Genomic DNA, 23,726 nt, shown 5'->3' on the forward strand with positions numbered 1-23,726 from the left:
TAATGGCTTACAAACACCAACTAGCAAGAGGATGATTTGAGAGAGATGGAAGAGGGTGAGAAATCGGCCAGGTCTCCTCCAATACTAAGGGTGCCGATTTCCTCAACCCTATGGGTGTATTTATACTAGTGAGCCTCCTAGGGTTTCACCCTTAAAACCCTAATTGGATAACTTAGGCTCTAAGCAATCTAATATCCTTATTGATAAGCCTTTAGACGATTTCTAGCGTCATCCAGACCCTAAAATCCGTCCACCCCTTATCCCTAAGGAATCACTGCTCAAAATACAACTATCATACAATTGACAGTTTATACCCCTTTATTCAATTAATCTCTTTAAGTCACCAAATTAATTCCTAATTAATTTCTGACTTATATTAATCAAATAACAATATTATTATTCCTTATATTATCCTCATAATATATTAATAATATTTCTTCTCTCATTATAAATCATCCTGTCAAGTTGTTATGGTGAAGGAAACCCAAAAGGACCATGCTCAATCAGGTAAAGTACTTACCAAATATAGTTGCAGCCTTAGACACTATTCCAACAGTCTCCCACTTGGATAAGTCTAGCAACTATATATATACCGATTAGCAATCGTAGCTCTCAAAGACGCTGTCAAACTCTGATCTTATCAATTTTATCCTTTAGATAAGGGATCGTATAGTCTTTTGTTTAGATATCGTGCGGACAATTCTATGGAATCAATTGTCCAGTAGTTGGTTTCTCGATCTCAGATTTATTCGACATAGAACTTAATCGAACACATCAATTTAGTTATGACCGGGCTCGACACATAAGTCAAATCAAATCATCGAGCGACCGAGATATCGCTTTTACCCTCTTAGGATAAAAGTAACAGATAAACTTCGACTTATATGCATTTACTTATTCATTAATCAATTATACACAACAATGTGTTTTATAACATCAATTTACTGATGCGGTTTCGCATTATCAATGTACAACCAATTAACAAATAACAAACCATATATCTAGGTTTTAAGACCATATGATATTATCGTCTTGCGATCAACCTTTTCGTCAAATTCCATAAGGTGATTCCAGCAAGCGCGGGTTTGTTCCAATGCTCAAAACTAGTTCATAAGCACTCATGAACGCTGTAGCAAAATTTTGCTATGTCTAATACCATTTAGACAATCTACACACCAATTCATGACAATCTTCATTCATACCTACTTCCAACATATGAACGATTGTGGATTGTTTGAATAATTCGATTATTCTAAATAAACTCAATTATTCAGGAAGTCAAAACATACAAAGTGAAACAGTAGTTAAACATTTAACATAAGACAATAACTTTACTTATAAATAGTACTCATTTATTTATTCATCAAATGTTAAATTACATTTATCTATTATAAGCTTCTAAAACTATCTAATCTAATCTAATATCATCTCTTAGCCCAATACTCCTAGCATGATGCAAATGCTTAACCCTACTCAGTCCCTTCGTAAGCGGATCTGCTGGGTTATATTCTGATGATATCCTCCTCACCACGAAGTGTCCTTCTTCTACTCGATGTCTAATGAAATGATATTTTATGTCGATATGACGAGATCTACCATGATCCCTCGGTTCCTCGGTCAAGGCAACCGCTCCTTCATTATCACAGAAAATTTCCATAGGCTCCTTTATGGCAGGCACAACTCCAAGATCACCAATGAAGTTCTTTAGCCATATTGCCTCTTTCGACTCTTCGCTCGCCGCAATGTACTCTGATTCGCATGTTGAATCAGCTACGATTTCCTACTTGGAACTCTTCCAAGTTATTGCTCCTCCATTAAGAGTAAAGACCCAGCCCGACTGCGAACGGTAGTTGTCCCTGTTGGTCTGAAAACTGGCGTCACTATACCCTCGCACCTTCAAGTCATCACTCCCCTCGAGGACTAAAAACCATTCCTTGGTCCTCCGAAGGTACTTGAGGATATTCTTGACCGCAATCCAATGTGCTTTGCCAGGGTTCCCTTGATATCTACTAACCATGTTCAAAGTAAAGGCTACATCAGGGTGAGTACAAGTCATAGCATACATGATTGAGCCAACTGCGGAAGCGTATGATATTCGGCTCATTTCTGCTATCTCGGCTTCGGTACTCGGACTTTGAGTCTTACTCAACTTGGCATTACTTTGTATCGGTAATTCTCCCTTCTTCGAATTTTCCATACTAAAATGTTTTAGTACTTTATCTAAGTAAGTGTTCTGACTAAGTCCTATAAGTCTCTTACTTTTTTCTCTTACTATCCTTATTCCCAAAATATAGGAAGCCTCTCCGAGGTCCTTCATAGCGAAGCACTTCCCGATCTAGGACTTAACCTCTTGCAGAGTCGGGATGTCGTTTCCTATGAGCAGTATGTCATCGCCATACAAAACGAGAAAGCTAACTATGCTCCCACTGGCTTTGACATATACACATGATTCATCTTCACTTCGTACAAATCCAAACTCTTTGACTTTCTCATCGAAGCAAAGATTCCATCTACGAGACGCTTGCTTAAGTCCATAAATGGACTTCTCAAGCTTACACACTTTATTTGGATGCTTCGGATCAACAAAACCCTCTGGCTGAGCCATGTAAACATCCTCAGCCAACTTCCCATTAAGGAAAGCGGTCTTGATATCCATTTGCCAAATCTCATAATCATGAAATGTGGCAATAACTAGCATCACTCTAATAGATTTTATCTTCACAACTGGTGAGAAGGTATCATCATAGTCAACTCTGGGAGTTTGAGTAAAGCCCTTCGCAACCAATCGCGTCTTATATGTGTGTACGTTTCCATCCACGCCGGTCTTCTTCTTGAAGATCCATTTGCACCCAACAGTCTTACGTCCGGGCACATTATCAACCAAATTCCAAAATTGGTTGTCATACATGGATTGGATCTCGCTGTCCATTGCCTCTTTCCATTTTGCAGACTCCGGGCCTGCCATGGCTTCCTTAAAGCTATTAGGTTCATCTAGACTTATTAGTGTACTATCACTAATATACGTGTCCCCTTCGATAGTAATATGAAAACCATACAACTGGGGTTGTACTCTAACTCTTTCGGAACGTCTAAGAGGTAAGGACTGGTTAATAGGTTCAACCGGAGTTTCCTCTTCGGGTTGATTGCCAACGGTAGAGGTTCCTTCATCAATCGATTCTTGAATCTCTTCAAGCTCGATTTTCCTCCCACTGTCTCCTTGGCTTATGAGTTCTCGCTCTCGGAAAACCCCTCTCCTCGCAACGAAGACAACATTGTCACTTGGTCTATAGAAGAGATATCCAAAGGATTTCTGTGGGTAGCCGATGAAAATACATCGCTCACTACGGGGTTCGAGCTTGTCGTGAGTATCTCGTCTTACGAAAGCCTCGCAACCCCAAACCTTTATATGTGCTAACGAGGGAGCTTTCCCGGTCCACATCTCGTGAGGTGTTTTGGTAACCTTCTTCATAGGGACTTGGTTAAGGATATGGGCGACAGTCTCTAAGGCATACCCCCGGAATGAGATAGATAATGAAGCACGACTCATCATAGAACGAACCATGTTTAACAAAGTTCAATTACGCCTTTCTGCCACACCATTCAATTGTGGTGTCCTAGGTGGCATCAACTGCGAAACTATTCCACATTCTTTGAGATAGTCGTGAAATTCAAGACTTAGGTACTCTCCTCCTCGATCGGATCGAAGCATCTTGATTTTCCTGCCCAATTGATTCTCCACTTCATTTTTTAACTCTTTGAACTTTTCAAGCGTTTCTGACTTTTGCTTGATTAAGTAAATATACCCATATCTAATATAGTCATCGGCAAAAGTCACATAGAAGCGGTTCCCATCCTTTGTAGCTGATCTAAAGGGTCCACACACATCGGTATGTATGAGGTCCAATAAACCCTCACCCCTTTCACATGTGCTAGTGAAGGGTGACTTGGTCATCTTTCCAAGTAAACAAGATTCGCATGTGTCATCTTACCTAAGGTCGAATGAATCCAACACTCCATTCTTTTGGAGTTGGGCTATGCGCTTCTTGTTGACATGTCCAAGACGATAATGCCACAAGGATGCTCTATCCATACTATTGGAAGAATCCATGAATAAAACATCATTTCCTAGGTTATCTACAATCATAATAGTTTCATAAATTCCATTACATGACATTGCTTCAAAATATAAGACACCATTTAGATAAACATAAATAGAACCATTCTCATTATTAAAAGAAAATCTAAATCCTTGTCTAAACAAACCATGAAACGAAATGATGTTTCTTGCCATTTCTGGCGAGTAGCAACAATTATCCAAATCTAAACATAATCCATTACTAAGCACTAAAGAATACACTCCAATCTTGGTTACAGGCGACGATCTTCTGTTCCCCATGATTAGATTTATTCTTCCATACTCCACATCCCTATTTCTTCTTAGTCCCTACAATTCAGAACAAATGTGGTAACCACATCCGGTATCGAGGACATAAGAAATAGCATGAGATGAATCATTAGATTTAATTGTGTAAATACATGCGAAAGATGGCTTGATCTTTCCTTCCTTGATAGCTTGCAGGTATTCTGGGCAGCTTCTCTTCCAATGCCCTATTTTGTGGCAATGGTGGCACTCTGCCTCCTTTGGGTTAGAGTTGGACTTAGCGGGATCAACTTTGGTCCCACTAGAAGAGGCACCATCTCGGGACTTTCCCTTGCGGTGGCCCTTAGATGGAGCCTTCCTCTTCTTGCACCTTCCTGGCCCAATAGCCAAAACAGGAGCAACGGGTGGATTGGGAGTTGGTGCAACAGACTTGTCCTTGAGGTTGCTCTCAGCAACCCTTAGGAGACCTTGGAGTTTACTTAGGGTGACCTCTTCCTTGTTCATGTGGTAGGTCATCCTAAATTGGTTGTAACACGGAGGCAAGGAACGAAGTACCATGTCAATAGCCAAATCTTCCCCAAAGTCGACATTCAACTTGCGAAGATGATCGACATACCTTTGCATCTTTTGCAAGTGTACGGTTAGAGATTCTCCATGTCCCATTTTAGAAGAGATCATGTTAGTGAAGATCTCGTAACGCTCCTGCCTCGCGTTTTGATGATATCTCTCCAATAAGTCTTAATGCATTTCGTACGGATACATGTCCTTGTAGGACTTTTGGAATTCGGAGTTCATTGTGGCTATCATGATACAATGAACCTTCGTTGCATCACGCTCATGAGTTTCAAAAGCGGTGATTTCAGCCGGAGTAGCGATTTCTGGATTGATATTCTCAAGCTTTTCGTCGAGGACATACTCCTTGTCCTCGTAGCGAGCAATCGTGCGAATGTATCTTATCCATCCGCTAAAGTTCGTTCCATCGAAAGTCACCTTTTAGCAAAGGCTCATCAATGTGAATGAACTAGCAGCAGCGTTGTTCGCGTTTGACATCTATAAATAGAAAGGACAAAGATTGATTAGAATTTGAATCCCTAATTATCACCCAATAAGAAAAATTAGGGTTAGGATCCAACAACATTATTTACATATTAGAAAAGGGATGCCGTAATCCAACATGCAAACAATTTGAAGGTAAGTGAATGACGATTCACTAATTATCCACCATGATAACATTACCTTTAAGTTTTAAACACATTGAGAATTCCTAGGTTTCGATGAGATTCATTGAACTTTTCAATGGCATGTTTAAATCTCGATATGCCCCTCTCGTTTGTGACTGGGATGCCGAGGATCACAAAGTGGGTGTGAATAACCATGCAAATCTACACGGTGCCTTCATTGTAACGATCACCTATTCGATGTGCCAGTAAACCACACACGCTCTACCGAACTATGATAAACGATGAATCACCCTTTGCCACCTATGCTTAGAACCAATTAGCCGGTAAACCACACACGCTCCACTAACTTCTTAGCAAGGGTGCAAAGTGTAATTTCATGGGATTGCATCAATTCACTTTTCCTAAAGTAACTAGGATTGGGAAACATGTAGTTACTTTGTATTTAATATTATACTTTTAACGAGGAGATGGAGTTGCCCTATCCTACCCGTTCGGCTAACGACCCTCCACCGATCAAGCAAGTGGTGGGTGTGAGTGTACACCCATTAAGCGCCATTTTATAGGCAGCAACCTTATACCCACATTATAGATCGGCTTCGTGAATGAGGCCTACTAACGATAAGACTAGCATTTTAATTATACATATATATATATATATATATATATATATATATATATATATATATATATATATATATATATATATATTAAGCTTGTAATCATATAGAGTATTGGGTTGAATTTTAAACTTGTAAAATTCTAGGGTTTGAAATTTAAATTGTCCCAATTAATCTTTTAATCACAAAACTAAATTTCAAAACTTGAGGATTAGTTTTAAACTTTTCAAAACACAAGGGATCAAATAACAAATAATTTAAACTAACCATTTAATTTCATAATTATCCATATTTGATGTTTCTTGCAAGACAATTTACCATTTTAATTAAAATAATTAATCAATTATCACATAAGGAAATTATTATTCAATTAATTGGTAATTATCTTGAATTGGGTCAAGGATATACTCATATATATGATAAAATCGGATTTATATTGACCCATTAAGATAAAGGCAAGTTTCCTTAAGATAAACAGCAAGAAATCCCGTAATTAGCTCCTCCTGACGCTCGGACTCGTCGAGTACCACAATGGATTCATCGAGTCGAGGCCTACTCGTCGAGTCCACTATGGGACTCGTCGAGTTCATCAGGCAGATTGACAAAATTCGAATTTTGCAAACAACAATCAAGCAACCAATGCATCAATTCAATAGAAACCAATCAAGGCTCTGATACCACTGTTGGGTTTTAGCTATAAGAACATTCCTATGTGCACATACAAACCTTAATGCTTGGATCTAGGTTTCTCTAATTGAACATGCAATGTATCCAAGACTTTGATTGATAAATCTAGTATAATAACACAAGAAATCAGATCTAAAAGAATACCTTGAATTACTTGCTTGAATCTTCTTGTCCTTGGAGATTAGAGTCACAAATATCACTCCTCTAATAGCTTACAAACACCAACTAGCAAGAGGATGATTTGAGAGAGATGGAAGAGGGTGAGAAGTCGGCCAGGTCTCCTCTAATACTAAGGGTGTCGATTTCCTCAACCCTATGGGTGTATTTATACCAGCGAGCCTCCTAGGGTTTCACCCTTAAAACCCTAATTGGATAACTTAGGCTCTAAGCAATCCAATATCCTTATTGATAAACCTTTGGACGATTTCTAGCCTCATCCATACCCTAAAATCCGTCCACCCCTTATCCCTAAGGAATCATTGCTCAAAATACAACTATCATACAATTGACAGTTTATACCTCTTTATTCAATTAATCTCTTTAAGTTACCAAATTAATTTCTAATTAATTTCTGACTTATATTAATCAAATAACAATATTATTATTCCTTATATTATCCTCATAATATAATAATAATATTTCTTCTCTCATTATAAATCATCTTGTCAAGTTACTATGGTGAAAGCAACTCAAAAGGACCATGCTCAATCGGGTAAAGTACTTACCAAATATAGTTGCAGCCTTAAACACTATTCCAATAAAAAGAAAAAAAGAACCCACATTTTTCTTCATGATGACACATTAGTTTTTGGAAAAAGTTATGGTTCAAAGATGTATTAGGTGTTGAGCAATTTAAAGCCTTTTAACCATTTAGAGTGATTTTGACATTAAAATGTTGTCTCTTAATAGAACCATTAAGAGACTTACCAACTAGCTTTAAGTTCACATTAGGGTGTTGTTTGTTTTTTCTGAGATAAAAGGTCTGCAGTCTGCGGACCACATCTGTAGACCTCTGCAGTAGAAGAGGTGGATCAAACGTCTGCATTCTGAAAAAAGAAGACTGCTTGTTTTTTTAACATCTGCGGGCTACTAGAATAAACTGAAATCTAAATAAATTGATTTTTTTTAAACTTCAAAGTGATTTTTTAATATTTTTATAACTTTGTTATAAATAATTAACGAATCTAGATCAACTTTTATATTGTATATAAAGTAAAAATAAAAATAGTATGAAATAACGTATATATTTGATAAAAACCAACAACTTTGGTTGCAAAGTTATAACTAAACATTATAATTAGTGATTAAAGAATTTGATACATGAATGGTTGAAAATAAACTAATTTTTTTTCAATTAAATCCATTAAAAACATACCATAATTATTTTATCGAGAAATTGACGATATTATATTAAATACTGTTTTATAAAATTTGGCAAAAAACATATAAGAATTTATTATGATTTTTTTTATATTTATATAAATAACTTCAACGACTATTATTGTAATAAATCTTTATTTATAAATTTGTCAAAAATATCATATTTGTATCGTCGAACGTTTTTTTTTTTTTTTTTTTTTTTTTTTTTTTTTATAGTTTTGTAATTTTCTTTTCAAATTGTTTATCATTAATAAAGTTAGAAAAATTATAAATTAAAAAAACTTTAAAAAATAAAGATATATAAGTTTTTTTAGGCTAGAAGATGTCTGAAGATGTTAGAAAACTTTGGTCCATATCTGCACCAAGAAGAGGACGTGCAAACATTTTTAGATCTGCAGTCTTCAAAAAAACAATCAATTTGCGAAGACTAATGTTTGCGCGTGGTCTGCACGGCGCAAACAGAAAAGACCACGCAGATCTGCAGACAAAATACAAACACTACCTAGGTGTTATTAGAAAAAACTTATTATTTTTTATGCTAATATATTCGATACGATTAAAAAGCTAATAAATAAAAGTAAATATTATCACACAAAATAAATAAATATTTAAATAAGGTAAATAGCAATAAATAAATAAGTATTTGATACTTGCGCACCACGACTGAAGTGTGTGTCAAACCGAATAAATACCGGGCGCCTTAACCCTACCCGCTAACGAATTTCCAATTCTATCCTTTTTCTTTCATACTAGTCCTACCCGCACACACTTCCGGCCGTCTTTTCAATCAGCTTCCAGAAACCCTAACGCCATTACAGATTCTTCCACACAACCTCCCCTACAATGGCGGACGTGGATGCTACCATCTCAATCGACAATCCTGTGTCCGCTCCACCGGAGTCAGATGTTTTAAGCAAAAAGTGAGTTTTCATTACCGCTGCAACCATTTACTATCATTTCATGCTCTGAAGCGATTCTAGGGTTTTATATTCATTATTTGATTTTGATGAAGCGCTCGCAAGAAGGAGCTGAAGAACAAACAGAAGGAGGAAGAGAGGCGTCGCAAGGAAGAGGAGAAGGAGAAAAAGGTGAATTACGGTTGTTTTCAATTTAAAATTATAGACCGGTATAGCTTCGATTTTGTGCTCATCAGACTAAGCAAATATTTTTTCTTCCCGTTTCACTTTATAAATTCATTTTTTCTAACTCAATCTCTATCAAACCAGCAAATAGAGATTTTTTTTTTTGAACTGGGCAAGCTTAATGGACCTATTTTTTCTCAATCTTCCGTCTAATAAAGTTGTATGAATCTACTATCCACATTTCTCGAACATTAAGGATGTGAATCAAGTGGTTAGTCGACTATAAAAAACCCATTTCAGAGTCTTAATAACTTAACTTGGTTCTTTGTTTTCAACCAATCGTGAATTTTTAATAATTACTGCACTGAGTATGAAGATAATGTGGCGTGCTGTATTTCTTCTTTTAGTGGCTTCTGAAATTACAACTCTTTCCCTCTGAATTGACTACAATAGACCATCTTCTGTTATGCTGCATTATTGTATAACGAAAGTGGCTATGCAATTGCCATGAGATAGTAACTATAATAGTTCATCAGACATTAGTATTATTGTGTGAAATTCGAAACCCAATGCCAGATAGTGCGATTGTTTGTATCTGTAACTCAAAGACCCAAATATCATCATGGCTTTGTGCATTTTACAGGCTGCTTCCATGCCAAAATCAGCTGTCCAAAAGCAGTCAGCTGCAGATGATGAAGACATGGATCCAACGGTATAATTGTTTTCTTAATTATTTATACTAGGGTTGTGTCTTAGTACTCATCTTAACTTGATTATCATACATGTCTCTTCTTTGGTTGCAGCAATATTTTGAAAATCGCCTGAAAACACTTGCTACTCACAAGGCAGCAGGAATGAACCCCTACCCACACAAATTCCATGTCTCCATGTCCATTCTTGAATACATAGAAAAGTATGAAAGTTTAAATAGTGGAGATCATCTGGAGGATGTTCAAGTTTCTTTGGCTGGTGAGTATGAATCTAATACATGACCTCATCCACAAATTTCCTTCTTCATATTGATGTTGATAATTTTACTCTTGCAGGGCGACTTATGAACAAACGGTCTTCTTCATCAAAGCTCTTCTTTTATGACCTCCATGGCACTGGTGGAAAAGTGCAAGTTATGGCTGATGCAAGGTAACCCAAATTTAATATTACTTTGAAATTGAAATTGCATATTACCTTTATATTCTTTTTAAATCTAAAAGCCATCTTTATTGGTAATTGGTTTTACAGGAGATCTGATTTGGATGAAGCTGAGTTCTCTAAGTACCATTCTGGTGTGAAACGTGGAGATATAGTTGGCATTGTTGGGTTTCCAGGTGTGTGATTTTTTTTTTTCTTTTTTTCTTTTTTTCTTTTTATCTTTTAGTTCTACATTGTTTCTCATGTTCTTTTTCTTTATTGGCAGGAAAAAGCAAGAGAGGTGAACTGAGCATTTTTCCAAAAACATTCATGGTGCTTTCTCATTGTCTTCATATGATGCCAAGGCAAAAGAGTGCAGCTGTTGCAGAGAACGCCAATGTGAAGGTAAAACTTTGTTATATTGACCTATTTACCCCTATTTGTTTGGTCTTTTCTGACTTGGGTTTGTGCTCTTTATCTTCAGAAAATCGATGCTTGGACTCCAGGAAGTGGCAGAAATCCCGATGCATATATTCTAAAGGATCAGGTATTTGACATATATATACATATATCCACTGTTGCATGTGCTTTTTTTTCTTTGTTTCAAAATTTAATTTATTAATTATATATATTTTTTTATTCTAGGAAACAAGATATCGACAACGTTATTTGGATCTGATGTTAAACTCAGAAGTCAGACATATTTTCAAGACCCGGGCAAAGATTGTATCTTATATTAGACGTTTTCTTGACAATCTTGATTTTTTGGAGGTAAATTGCATTCCATTCTTGATTTGTTAAAAAGACGAAAATGCCCCTACGGCTGATGGAATTCACGGTTGTTATTGAAGGTTGAAACTCCGATGATGAACATGATTGCTGGAGGGGCAGCTGCAAGGCCATTTGTGACCCATCACAATGACCTAAACATGAGGCTGTTTATGCGTATTGCCCCTGAACTTTATCTCAAGGAGCTTGTTGTTGGTGGATTGGAGCGTGTGTATGAGATAGGAAAACAATTCAGGAATGAAGGAATTGATTTGACACATAATCCTGAATTCACCACATGTGAATTTTATATGGCTTTTGCTGACTATAATGACTTGATGGAGATAACTGAACAACTCTTGAGTGGTAAGTTTAGGTTACAAAAATGGTCCCTGAGCTTTCTCATCTTTTCCGTGTTTAGTTCGAAATTGAAACCTTTTCCTTGTGATTCTTGTTTCAAGGTTTCATATCAGCTGTGTATCTTATTTTAAGGTTAGAGGGACCAAAGTTGATATGAAACCTTGAAACAAGGACCAAATTTGAAAAAAGTTTGCATTTTGTGGTAAACATGGTTACAATCAGAAGGCATAGGGACTGTTTTAGTAATATTTGTTATTATTATCATAAATTATAGTTGTTTTTGTGGGCAAGTTTGCTAATACTAATACATAATGAAATGAAACAGGAATGGTGAAGGAGCTAACAGGTGGATACAAAATTAAATACCATGCAAATGGGTTAGATAGTGACCCCATTGAAATTGACTTCACCCCTCCTTTCAGGTCATTACCTTACCTTACTAGCTTTTAATTGATACAAAGGGTTGAATCGAAAAATAGCAATGTATTTTCTTTTATTTGTTTATCGAACTTTGAAAGATCTACTTCTACTTAAGTTATATATAGCAATGTCATGTAAATACAAAGCAAGTGTTTTTTGTAATGTGATTGATATTTTACAGGAGGATTGATATGATTGGAGAGTTGGAGAAGATGGCAAATCTAAGCATACCAAAAGATCTTGCGGGTGATGAGGCCAACAAATATCTTGTTGAGGCATGCAAAAAGTTTGAAATCAAATGTCCTCCACCTCAAACAACCGCACGTTTGCTAGACAAAGTAATAAATAATCAATTCCATCTTTAAATAATAATAATAATATCCGATTTATATTGTATTATTTCATTAAAAAAAAATTGTTGTTCTGTGTACAGCTGGTGGGACACTTTTTGGAGGAAACATGTGTGAACCCTTGTTTCATAATTAACCATCCTGAGATCATGAGTCCATTGGCCAAGTGGCACAGATCCAAACCAGGATTGACTGAACGTTTTGAATTGTTCATCAACAAACACGAGGTAAATAAATACCTTTTTGCAGATGCTTTAATTATTATTATTGTTTTTTTATTTATTAAAAAGAATGATTTGTTTTGAACTTTGATTGTGTTAGCTTGCGAATGCGTACACCGAACTGAATGATCCAGTGGTACAACGCCAGAGATTTGCTGATCAATTAAAGGTAACGAGTGTTTGTGTGTGTGTGTTTTGATTATTATGATATGTTGGAAGGAAAAAATATTGGTAAATTATTTATTGTGAAATATTTTAGGATCGACAATCGGGAGATGATGAAGCCATGGCTTTGGATGAGACGTTCTGTACGGCTCTTGAATATGGGTTGCCACCAACTGGTGGTTGGGGACTTGGTGTTGACCGGCTTGCTATGTTGTTGACCGATTCACAGAACATCAAGGTTTGTCATCCGTGCATTTTAATTTTTACACATCAAATGTTACTTTATGTATTGATTTTGATTTTTTGATTTTGTTTTTGAAAATAAACAAACAGGAAGTTTTACTTTTCCCAGCAATGAAACCACAAGACGAAGCACCTGTCAAAGGTACATTTTTATTTTTCATTTTTTAAAACCATACAACAAATTCAGTTTTTGTTTGTTTACCAAGTAACAAATAATAATGAATTGCAGCTGCAGAAGTCGTGAAAAGTTGAGCTCAGAAATCTATGTTCAGTTTTGAGGAGATTTTGATGGTTGTCAAAAGTTTGTGATGAATAGTTTGGACATAGTGATTGATTGTTAGTGCTATTTTTATGAGATTCGCTCGTCTGGTCTTACTTCACCAAATTTAAATATTACGTTGTGTCCTGATTTTGAAACTATTATGGAAAGAATTTATATTTATATTTATATATTTGTATTAGGCATTATGTGTGTGTATCTTTGTTTTGGTTGTTCTCCACTTTCTGAGATATTGTATGTATGAATACACACACGCTGAACCTGCAAGCCTTCAAGAATCAAGATCAATTTAGGGGTATAGTATCCTAATACATTAAGCCATGTTTTTTTGGCTTAACCCATGAAGTTCATCCTAACCCTTAAATAACCTAACTTACGGTTTCAATCTATTATTGTATGGTTGAAAAACATAGACTGAATGCTCTAAAAAAGTAAACTCATTCCACTTGAAAGTTTTAGAGTAATATATATACGAAACAGAAACAAAACTATATACTAAACTATGATAAAAACTGTCTTTTTGTCAGATTTACAGCAAAAATCTGAAATCATTCTTACATTACATGTTTGTTAGTCTATCAACTGAACGGATGTGATAACAGGTATTTTTTCTCTGAGTTTCTGTGACAATGCAACACGAACTGTCATCACCCCTGCTGCGGGCCCACTGAGTCGGACTTTAACATTGTAGTCTTTGATTTCTACAAACTCCAGAATTCCACCACCCGTGCCTACCAAGTATGGCCTAATCTCCGCAAGTATCTACAATCTCAAAAAAAATATTGGTTAGCTCAACATTTTACATGAATTTCAACGCTCAACAAAAGGTCTTATTATAAAAGTCCCTTGTTTTTGGATTTGGTAAAATATTGCAATTTTTGTCCAATGCACAAGGCCTTGAATGATGTTGTAACCAAACAAGGTGATTGTAATTGTATTCAATACCTTTTCAACATTCTCCTCATTCAACTCGAGTCCGGTTTCCGTATCAATGAGTTGCTCAACATCCATGATTTCAGGGATTTTGTCTCTGAGTCGAGTCTCGATTCCCATTTTGAGTGTCATTGTTGAACTTGGACAGGAACCACATGCACCTTGGAGTTTAAGGACAACAACAAGACCATCAATCTCATGCAACACAACATTCCCTCCATCCGCCATAAGTCCAGGCCTCACTTCATCCAACACCTTCTCCACATTCTCTTCCGTTAATGGAAGAACACAAACAAACCCTACAACCAGATTCAATTTGAGAAAAAAGATTCATACCCGGAATATGAAAGTTATGGGTTTGACCTTAAAAGTCAAAGTTTATCAAGAGAAAATAACCCTAGAAAACTTGTTTGATTCATGATTTATGAATTTCAGTGGATTTCATCATATAAAATATAAAAGTATGTTAAAATAGACTGAGAAAAGAAGAGTGACTGTTGCTTAGAAAGCATAAAGTAATTGTTGATCATTCATCCTTGTAAAATTAAAGTTTAATTGCTTCCTATGGCAACATACTTTCTCACAACGTACTTTTAAATTATAGCAAATAGCATCATACTTTCAAAGCTGTTACATTGTTTACTTAAGAATCCTATATATTAGATTACCTTGCATTTTAAATTACGCATTTACCCCTAATCAACCATACACTTTATTACTAATCTTCAACACTTTATTACATTGCAAGTTCATGGGAGGGAGTATGGTGTACCTGAACGCTTTTTTAGTCGTCGCCTGGTGGAATCTATTCGGAGAAATTGGTTTATGTGGAATTCTCCACTCAAAAATGACTTCTGTTTCGACAAATATGATCCCTGATTACAGAAGCAGAAACAAAAATGGAACAAAGCTTCGTAACCAATTTCGAGTAATAATGGAAAAGGTTTAGCGAAATGAGCAGAAATCGGTACCTTTATGGGGAGGGAAACGTGTGAAGGAGAAGGTTTATCGTCAGATGTATAACAACAGATAGATGTTGAAGAAGATGGTGTTGATTTCAAACATCTTGTTTGAGTGGCGATTGCACCCATTAGTTTTGTTCGATCAATACTGGAATTCGATTTCGATTGAAAACGGTTGACGAGAGATTGTTGATATGATTATGACGAAATCAAATTCGAATTTTTATGGATTTGGAGAGGCATTTTCCTCCCGTATATCTGTGGACAGAAACTCATCTTCAAACGTTTAGCTTCTTTTTCCCTCATCGACACGGATAGGATAATACATTTTCAGTACGAAAAGTAAATTTAAAAACATTTAAATTTTGAAAAATTGAGAAATCTAACCATTTTTCAATATTTTAAAAACAATAACCATGTAAAAAAAAAAATGACCATCAGCTCTGAAACGGGTTATTCAGGTCATGTTTTCGTCACGGTTATAAAATCCAATCTCACCCGGTTTTGTGGTCTCCTATAAATTTCGTTTTAGAGTTAATTTACACGATTTCACTTATTTTGGAGGCCGTTTCGAACCTACATTCCAAAGATATTTTGAACCTAATAAATCATAAATTTCTTCTTCGTGAGGCGAATAGATTCACTTTTTTATATGTAAGTTTATAATTATATGTCTTTACTACAGATTGTATGTTAACGTCGGCATAATTTATGCAATTATATAGGTTTTATTTGTTTTTATGTGATTTTTAGTCGTATAAAGGTACTTATAGGATTACATTTACTTATATATGTATATCACATCAAAAAATCTTACAAATATACTCATTTTGACTTGTCTGGAATGAATCCAAAATCCGTAAAACACCTTCGGTATATTAAGAACTTGTCCGAAATACAACGAACAGTTCCAAAATATAGATTTGGATTGTTATTTCCTGAAATCCATATCCGGAAAAGGATTCCAATTTTTTTGAACTGAAATAGTGGTTTGTAACATGTATTCCGAAGTGTTGTCCGGAGCGTACATGCTAAATTGTCTTATTAATGTTTCTTTTGGTTGTAGCATGACATGACATATGAAACGGTTGCGACTACAATCTGCAGGCCTGCACTTGGGCGGGAAATCATGGCTCGTTTATAAAACCGAGGAGTTTGTTCGACAATGTTTAAGCAATCATGTTTTGGTGATTATGTGAACATGTCGATGGGTGTGGAATGTCATCATTTACTCTATCACTATCTTATATGCATCAAATATACTATAATGATCCAATAGACCTACAATAGCTTTTATTTTCGGTATACGACTATCGAGGTTGCTTCGACAGGAAAACATTCTGCTTGATTACCAAGTTGTGGTTCGAGAATTATTCCCCCCCCGCCACATTCTGATTTTGCACTGTTCTGAGATGTATGTCCATTTGTGTCTCCTTCACATTTGGTGAGAATGGTTGACCTTATGCATGTGTTTAATGACTTACTTAATCAATTAGGTGATGCAGACACGGTGAGAGTCTCCCTACTGTATATGCTAAAGTAGGGAATTTTGGGGAAATTTCCTCGACAGCCAGTTACTAATGAACTTCTTGCAATCGTCTCTAATTTAGACGACTTTAATAGGTATATAGTTATTTGAATACATTATATGGAATGATACATATACTTATTAAGCGTAATTGTTGACACAAGTACACATAGGGCAGAGTGATATGTGATTCACTTACAAACAATTGTGTACTGTCTTTGATAAGATTGATTAGCATTTGCACCCCACCCAACCAAGAGTCGGCAGTAGACATACATATATTGTGCAGAGATTTGTCTATGCATTTAAGGTATGTCGATTATTTTAAAGTTAACAAACAAATTTTAAAGAAAATCATATTATGTACACTATGGGTGATAAATATGAAAGTTTACAAAATGGAAGGGAGTGAAAATGACATTTTACAAAGTTCAAAGTCGAGGGAATTAAAGTGACATTTTAAAAAGTTGAAGGATGGAAAATTTCATTTTATTGAATTTTGACGATTGTATTGATATACAAGGTTGGTACCCAGTGGCGGAACCAGAAATTTTGATATGGGGTGCAAACATTGTTAATATATATATTATATGTAGTTATCCAATTTTAGATATTAAAAAAACATGTTATAATCTCTTTAGTTGGGAGTACAATAACATGAAAAATGTTTATAAATAATAGTTTATATATATATATATATATATAAAATAATTTTTTGGGGGTACTGTAGTACCCCCAACGCCCCATCTAGCTCCGTCACTGTTGGTACCGCTAATTAACTTCAATTCATAACGCTGTATAAAGATATATTATATGTGACATGACTCATATGTTGGAAAAAATAAATAAAAGTGAGCATGAAAACATACATAGAATTTACGTTGAAATGTAAAGAAACTTGAACTTGACTCATACGTAGGAAATGTACATAAAAATAAGCAAGAAAACATAAAAAAATACATCAAAAAAAGAAAGTAATCTTTTAAAAAAAAATAACAAACGAAAGTTCTAAATTTACATCGAGCAAAAAACATCTAATTCTAAAAAAAACGAACTAAAGTTCTAAATTTACGTTGATACGTTGACCATCTCGAATTTATATCGACACATATATAAAAATAAACACATAATTAATTAGTTTTTTAAGTTAAAAAATAAAAGTTATTAAAAAAATCAAAATATACTTTACAGGGGGTAAACATGAAAGTTTAGAAAGCCAAGGGATGCAAATAACATTATAGAAATTTTGAAACCGAGGTGGATGGAGCAAACATTAAAGTTTAGAAAGTCGGGGGTGAAAGTGACATTTTACAAATTTGAGGGGTGGTAAGTGGTAACTATAGAAAAATCAGATTATATATATATATATATATATATATATATATATATATATATATATATATATATATATATATATATATATATATATATATACACACTACAAAAGATAAATACCAAAGTTTAGAAAATAAAACGGTAAAAACAACATTTTAGAAAGTTCAAAGTTGACACGGTTGAAATGACATTTTAAAAAGTAGAGAGTGGAAAGTAGGTATGAAACTTAAAACCGAAAAAGAACCCGTATGACCGAAATATACTAAATATATCTTTTTAAATCATTTTACATTTGTTATCTAGTTTATCAACTAGTTTTTACCAAATACTATTATTTTATCATCTACAAGCTAATGTTAAACACAACCGTAATCAAACAACCATATTTGATAAACATTCAAATACCCATCCAACTTATCATGTCAAATGACTAGTTTAAGTTTAAAGCCTTTGATTTTCTGTAACCATTGTCCCCTTATACCATCATAAAAGATAAAACTCACAATATATAATGAACCCAACACGACCTCATATCAATCCTTCTATGTATACTTTCTTCAATTTTTTTAATTTTTTTTTTTTTTATATCAACCATGCCTATTAAACCATTCCATATTTGCCTTTTGTTTTGTCCACTCCTGTTTGGCATTGCTATGGCCATTGCCATTACAATGGCTGAAACATTATTTTCCACTTCCCTGCTAACAGTGAATACTAGAGTGTTATTTAGAACTACTCAAACAACAACGTAGTTTTCGATATAAAAATAACTTTCCTGATTTAATAGCATTTAAAACCACTAAAAATGATATTTTGAGTAAAAACTAAGAGTACGTTTGGTTGTAGAAAATTTTCTAGTTTTCTAGAAAAATTTCTAAGAAAAACGGAAATTTTAAAAACGTGTTTGGTTCGTTCAGTTTTCTAAAGTTTTCTAAGAAAATGAGGGTGCGTTTAGTTGCGGAAAAATGGGTCGTTTTCTGGAAAAAATTTCCAAGAAAAATGAGAATTTTGAAAACGCGTTTAGTTCGTCTATTTTTCTAAAATTTTCACGGAAAATGAAAATTTTTGGTTTTCTAAAATTACAAAGAAGTTGGAAATTTTTAGAAAACTGATAATCATTGTTTCTACATTTTTCTAATTCCAAATTTTTTCTAACGAAAACCGAAAAGGGAAAACAAAAAACTATTATTTGAAAACTATTTTTCTGTAACTAAACGCAACCTGAAAATTTTCAGTTTTCAAAATTGTATGTAAATTAGAAAAACGATTTTTACAGTTTTCCAAAGTTTTCCAAATTTCTAAGATGGAAAATGAAAACTCCAACCGTTCCAACCAAATGCGTTTTCATTGAAAATTGAAAATGAAAACTCAACCCTATTTTCTGAAAACATTTTTATAGAAATAATATTTTTAAAAAGAAATAATATAACCGGCCGCTTAAAATGACATAAAATTTTGTGATTATGGGTTTAGTGAAAAGTAGGTGGTTTTATCATTTATGGTTGAGCATAATTATATATACCTGTACATGATGATGTTAAAAGTTAAAACATCCGATTTTCCTTCAACTGCAGCTTTAACAAACTATGTGAGGGTCAAGCTTCCCACTACAGTAGCTTGAATGAACAACCAAAAGCTGTTGCCTCCCTTTCCATTCCTCTCCAAGTTTCAATGTAATCGGGTATTCCACTGCTGCAGCCTCCACACAAAGCATATGCTTGTATTCATCATCTCCAAAATCAGGCATAGCCTTCGCCTTCTTATCCCATGGATTCCAAACCCCTACAAAAAATATATATTATTATATCATTTCATTTCAAAAAATTTAAAAATCTACACACATTGTTGTTAGATCTCAACAGTCAGAGTATTTGAAAACTTTCTTGATCTTACCAGCATCAGGAAGGCCATCTTTCCGAATCACAAATGTGCGTTTCTTTTCATGATCAATGATTGCAATCTTTGTTGGTGTGCTCAGGTATACCTTGTCAATCTGATCATAATAAATAACCCTACATAAGCCTCTAAGTCTAACCATAGAAAACAAAACAGTTTCAAGAAACAAAAATCATTACTTCTGATTCGAAAGTTATTGCATCCCCTTGTTCTGTAAATCGCTCCCGATTCTGCAAATTGTCAAGATAATCCAGCGTCTCCAATCCTTCAACACGGATTTCACTGAAACAAGACGAATCAAATCTTTTTTGCAAACACAGCTAATTGGGAACAATTAAAACATGATATGGATACCTGATATCTGAAACAGAAAAATAGGTTTTATATGCAACAGTGAAAGAAAATGGTTTTCCATCTGTGTTTGTATTTCTGACACGAGATATTAACAGCAAGTCTCCAACAGGTCCAAGACTAACCCTCAATCGGTATTCAAAGCTACAAAATAACAAAATGTAGTTTGAACTTTGAATTGAAGCAATTGAAAGACTTGTAAATAGCATAATTAAGAATGTCTAGTAGACAAAAGGGGTGCAATTAAGATCACCTGTGAGGCCATGTCTTCAAATCATCTTCAGTGGATTTGAAAATCAAGTCAATGAATACTCTATTTGTGGGATTAGTGGGGAAGGGAGGGGGGTCATTGTCAACACTCCATAATCTGTTTCTTGCAAATCCATGTAGTTCAAGAGAGCCTACATTTGAGAACTGCATTCATGAAGAAAGTCTGATCATGTCTATGATATATCCAAAAAAAATTAATATTTTTTTTTATTGAAATAGCTAAAAAAGAGAAGGAGGCACACATACGTGAGGGAAGCATATAGGAATTCCCCCTCGTATTGGATTTGGAGGCGTGAAGGTTGCCTGCAATGTAAAAGTAAACATTCATTTCTAAATAGATTCAAGCCTGCATTAGTATTAGATTCTATAAGATTTGTAATACCTTATTACTCATAAATAGCAACTCTTCACCTTGCTCATTTTTCCAAGATGTCACATGTCCCCCATAAAGATATACCTTTAAATGACAAACAGCAAAAAGCACAAAGGACATAAGTCCACATTCAACTACAGAAAGAGTAAATCCATCTAATCACATGTTTGCAGCATGTATATATAATTACACAATTTATTTGTACAGAACAATGTCTGGTACACCATGTTATGTGTCTTTCTCATCAAGAGTTGCAGATACTTTCTGTTCATCAGCATTTGGGTATCAATGGCAGGTAGAGGATATTGCTATTGCCCGAGAGTTGTAGGAAATTAAAAAGTGTATGCATGATCTATAATACATAAACCATTTTATAACTTGTTATTGCACCATAGCCATCGCATAAAGAGGCCAAAATAACCCAATAGATCAAAATTTTCGTCTATCAACTATACATATGAAATACACGATTCACACATTGCCAGAACCAGAAAGAACGAAAATACACATACACCTGGATGATTTTAAACATGAATTCCTCCTAAAAACAAGAATGCGCATCTAGATTCAATTGCAGAATCGTCACATATTAACCTAATACGACGTAATCTACGTTTCATACGCTAGATGATCATCATTACGAATAATATTGTATATCAAATCAATCAACAATGCATGAAGAACAGGACACATACCACAAAATGATAGTAAGCGTAGAGGAATTGGAAGGAAATAGTTGGATCAATTATTAAGTTTACGGACCTCAACAGAACTGCCGTGGTGTTGATGGAGGATAACTTTTTGGAGGCCATTAATGCCATCAATGATCTCAACAGATCGGTTGCCGGAGGTGGAAATCTCTTCCGTCATTCGTCAAATTGCGTTTATAATAATCTAGTGGGAAACCTCACAAGAACACCACTATATTTATGCGTTTATGAATCTCTTGTAAGAAACCGTTTCGCTCTCTTCTTCTCCGATAGCGATTAGAAATTGGCCAACTTCCTTCCTCCGTAAATTTACGATAAATAATATGTATTTTTGGATATATTTATTTTATATGACTAAATTGAATAGATTATAATGTATTTTTATTTTTATAATTGATTTTTTTTTTAAGATACCAATCATACCAACAATTAACGGACCACATTTTCAAGCATGCCCTAATAATATGTTGGGGTAAATGAAAAAATAGTAATGTATAGAGGTTTTGTATATCTTGTTATATTTATATTTTCAAATTAACTTTTTAGAGCATTGTGATTTGAAATATATATTATTATAGGTTTATTTAACCCGATTTAAAAGATAGCAAGTTGTCAATTGATATAATGAGATGTATTTTTAAAATAAAGCGTTTCGTAATAATAATCTAAAAATACAATGTTGTATAAGAAACAAAAAAAATACAATGAAAACTTTGAAAACCAAGCACACTCACGATCTCGTTATAATAAGATAGAGAGAGGTAGATATGGAGAGTCATGCCTCCACGTGGAGAAAAACGATTGTGTCACAAAAATTACTTCTAACTCGTGTTAAAGAAAAATATAATGAAAACTTTGAAAACTATATTGTTTTATTTATTTATTTATTTATTTTTTCGTATAGTCCTTTATAAAATGTTCAAATACATATAGTTTTTTCCCAATTTATGCCAAAATGCATTTAAACAAATACGATGTTTTCTACAAAATCTAGTATTTATTTTTCAATGGCAAACAATGTGCAATTTATTAGGTTTCTTAACAATACAGGAAATGTATATCATTTTAATCGAATCTTATGTAAATAAAAAACTATTGTATTGTTGAATGGTAGGCGTGACAATCGTGTCGTGTTCGGGTTGGCGTGTCGCGGGTTGGCGGGTCGAAATATGCCAACCCAAACACGACCCATTTAACTATACAGGTCACGGGTTGGCGGGTTTGGAACATAAACCCATATATGACCCACCAACCCATTTATTTATACGGGTTCACAAGTTGGTGGGTTCATGGGTCATATTTGGGTTCGTAGGTCCAAATTTTAGATATTTAAGTCTTAAACATCCAAATGAAAATTAAAAACATTCATAGAAACATGTTACAAACTTAGCCTTATAGGTTACGACTTATGACCTTAGACCATCCACCACGAGTAATAATGTCAAAACAATCAAATGGTCTATGAATAAATGGTATATATTATATAATACTTATTAAATATTAATACTTGATACATAAATACATTTAAAAATATAATAATTTTTTTATTAAGAATATAAACGGGTTGGCGGGTCAACCCGTTTATTTTTTGAGAAACCCATATATGATCTGTTTAATAAACGGGTTGACGGATTGAAAAACTCAACCCAAACCCATTTATTTCGTGTCGTGTCAAGAATTGCCAGCCCTGTTGAATGGACACTTTTTACATTTACTTGCTATGACTAGCTAGCTGAAAGTCCAAAATAGTTTTGCTACCTTCATCGGTATTTTTGCAGAATCAGTATTATTAATTTCAAATAATGAATAATCATGAGTAAAATTAAATTCAATAAAATTCAAAGTATCATTCATATCCACTAACAAAAATAAACATATCCGGTATCCACGATTTGACCATCTATAACTTTCGTGTCTATATTTCTTTCTGTCTCACACTAGAGTGTCTCTTAAATTTCTTGTGATGAAATGCATTACATATCCACAACCTACTGAGATGTTACTTTGAAAATTTTAGTATAAATTATTGTTATGATAACATTTAATAAATTTGAAATTATTTAAATGTTATTAATAACTTAAAAATAAAGTAATTCACGTACTAT

At 34.3% G+C, this 23,726-nt stretch overlaps 3 protein-coding genes across 4 annotated transcripts; 1 reads left to right on the plus strand and 2 right to left on the minus strand.

The window, feature by feature from the left end:
- The first annotated feature begins 8,956 nt into the window (after positions 1-8,956).
- Positions 8,957-13,448, plus strand: LOC145004903 (lysine--tRNA ligase, cytoplasmic-like). Its single transcript, XM_078963928.1, has 17 exons — positions 8,957-9,166; positions 9,259-9,334; positions 9,972-10,040; positions 10,132-10,297; positions 10,375-10,468; positions 10,568-10,653; positions 10,743-10,861; positions 10,941-11,003; positions 11,102-11,227; positions 11,308-11,590; positions 11,910-12,006; positions 12,186-12,342; positions 12,438-12,581; positions 12,676-12,744; positions 12,835-12,978; positions 13,074-13,125; positions 13,213-13,448. Exons 1-17 carry the CDS (start codon positions 9,090-9,092, stop codon positions 13,233-13,235), a joined length of 1,845 nt encoding a protein of 614 aa, XP_078820054.1. The 5' UTR covers positions 8,957-9,089; the 3' UTR covers positions 13,236-13,448.
- A 234-nt stretch (positions 13,449-13,682) lies between these two features.
- Positions 13,683-15,473, minus strand: NFU3 (NFU domain protein 3). Its single transcript, XM_078962685.1, has 4 exons — positions 15,168-15,473; positions 14,969-15,071; positions 14,209-14,495; positions 13,683-14,025 (listed from the first exon to the last, which is right to left on the minus strand). The coding sequence occupies exons 1-4, from the start codon at positions 15,285-15,287 to the stop codon at positions 13,834-13,836; spliced, it is 702 nt and encodes a 233-aa protein (XP_078818811.1). The 5' UTR covers positions 15,288-15,473; the 3' UTR covers positions 13,683-13,833.
- A 2,857-nt stretch (positions 15,474-18,330) lies between these two features.
- Positions 18,331-21,914, minus strand: LOC145005102 (putative glucose-6-phosphate 1-epimerase). 2 transcript variants are annotated; one of them, XM_078964151.1, is made up of 9 exons: positions 21,674-21,914; positions 20,921-20,995; positions 20,785-20,841; positions 20,522-20,682; positions 20,272-20,412; positions 20,097-20,199; positions 19,915-20,014; positions 19,544-19,803; positions 18,331-18,722 (listed from the first exon to the last, which is right to left on the minus strand). In XM_078964151.1, exons 1-8 carry the CDS (start codon positions 21,779-21,781, stop codon positions 19,598-19,600), a joined length of 951 nt encoding a protein of 316 aa, XP_078820277.1. In that variant the 5' UTR covers positions 21,782-21,914; the 3' UTR covers positions 18,331-18,722; positions 19,544-19,597. The 2 variants fall into 2 exon arrangements, with proteins under 2 accessions (XP_078820277.1, XP_078820276.1); XM_078964150.1 differs by having other exon boundaries at positions 18,333-18,719.
- Between the last annotated feature and the right edge of the window lie 1,812 nt (positions 21,915-23,726).

The sequence above is a fragment of the Lactuca saligna genome, chromosome 7, assembly GCF_052625555.1.
Source record: "Lactuca saligna cultivar CGN05327 chromosome 7, ASM5262555v1, whole genome shotgun sequence".
Taxonomy (NCBI): domain Eukaryota; kingdom Viridiplantae; phylum Streptophyta; class Magnoliopsida; order Asterales; family Asteraceae; genus Lactuca; species Lactuca saligna.

Bases quoted from the DNA above. Each gene is read 5' to 3' on its own strand.
- LOC145004903 (XM_078963928.1), top strand. From the start codon at position 9,090: ATGGCGGACGTGGATGCTACCATCTCAATCGACAATCCTGTGTCCGCT. The intron at 12,007-12,185 runs GTCATTACCTTA...GATATTTTACAG, and splicing joins GACTTCACCCCTCCTTTCAG to GAGGATTGATATGATTGGAG. The intron at 12,979-13,073 runs GTTTGTCATCCG...ATAAACAAACAG, and splicing joins CCGATTCACAGAACATCAAG to GAAGTTTTACTTTTCCCAGC.
- NFU3 (XM_078962685.1), bottom strand. From the start codon at position 15,287: ATGGGTGCAATCGCCACTCAAACAAGATGTTTGAAATCAACACCATCT. The intron at 14,496-14,968 runs GTACACCATACT...ATCTGGTTGTAG, and splicing joins ACGACTAAAAAAGCGTTCAG to GGTTTGTTTGTGTTCTTCCA. The intron at 14,026-14,208 runs GTATTGAATACA...TTGAGATTGTAG, and splicing joins ATGAGGAGAATGTTGAAAAG to ATACTTGCGGAGATTAGGCC.
- LOC145005102 (XM_078964151.1), bottom strand. From the start codon at position 21,781: ATGACGGAAGAGATTTCCACCTCCGGCAACCGATCTGTTGAGATCATT. The intron at 20,996-21,673 runs GTCCGTAAACTT...TGTCATTTAAAG, and splicing joins ACCACGGCAGTTCTGTTGAG to GTATATCTTTATGGGGGACA. The intron at 20,683-20,784 runs GTATGTGTGCCT...TCATGAATGCAG, and splicing joins TTCCTATATGCTTCCCTCAC to TTCTCAAATGTAGGCTCTCT.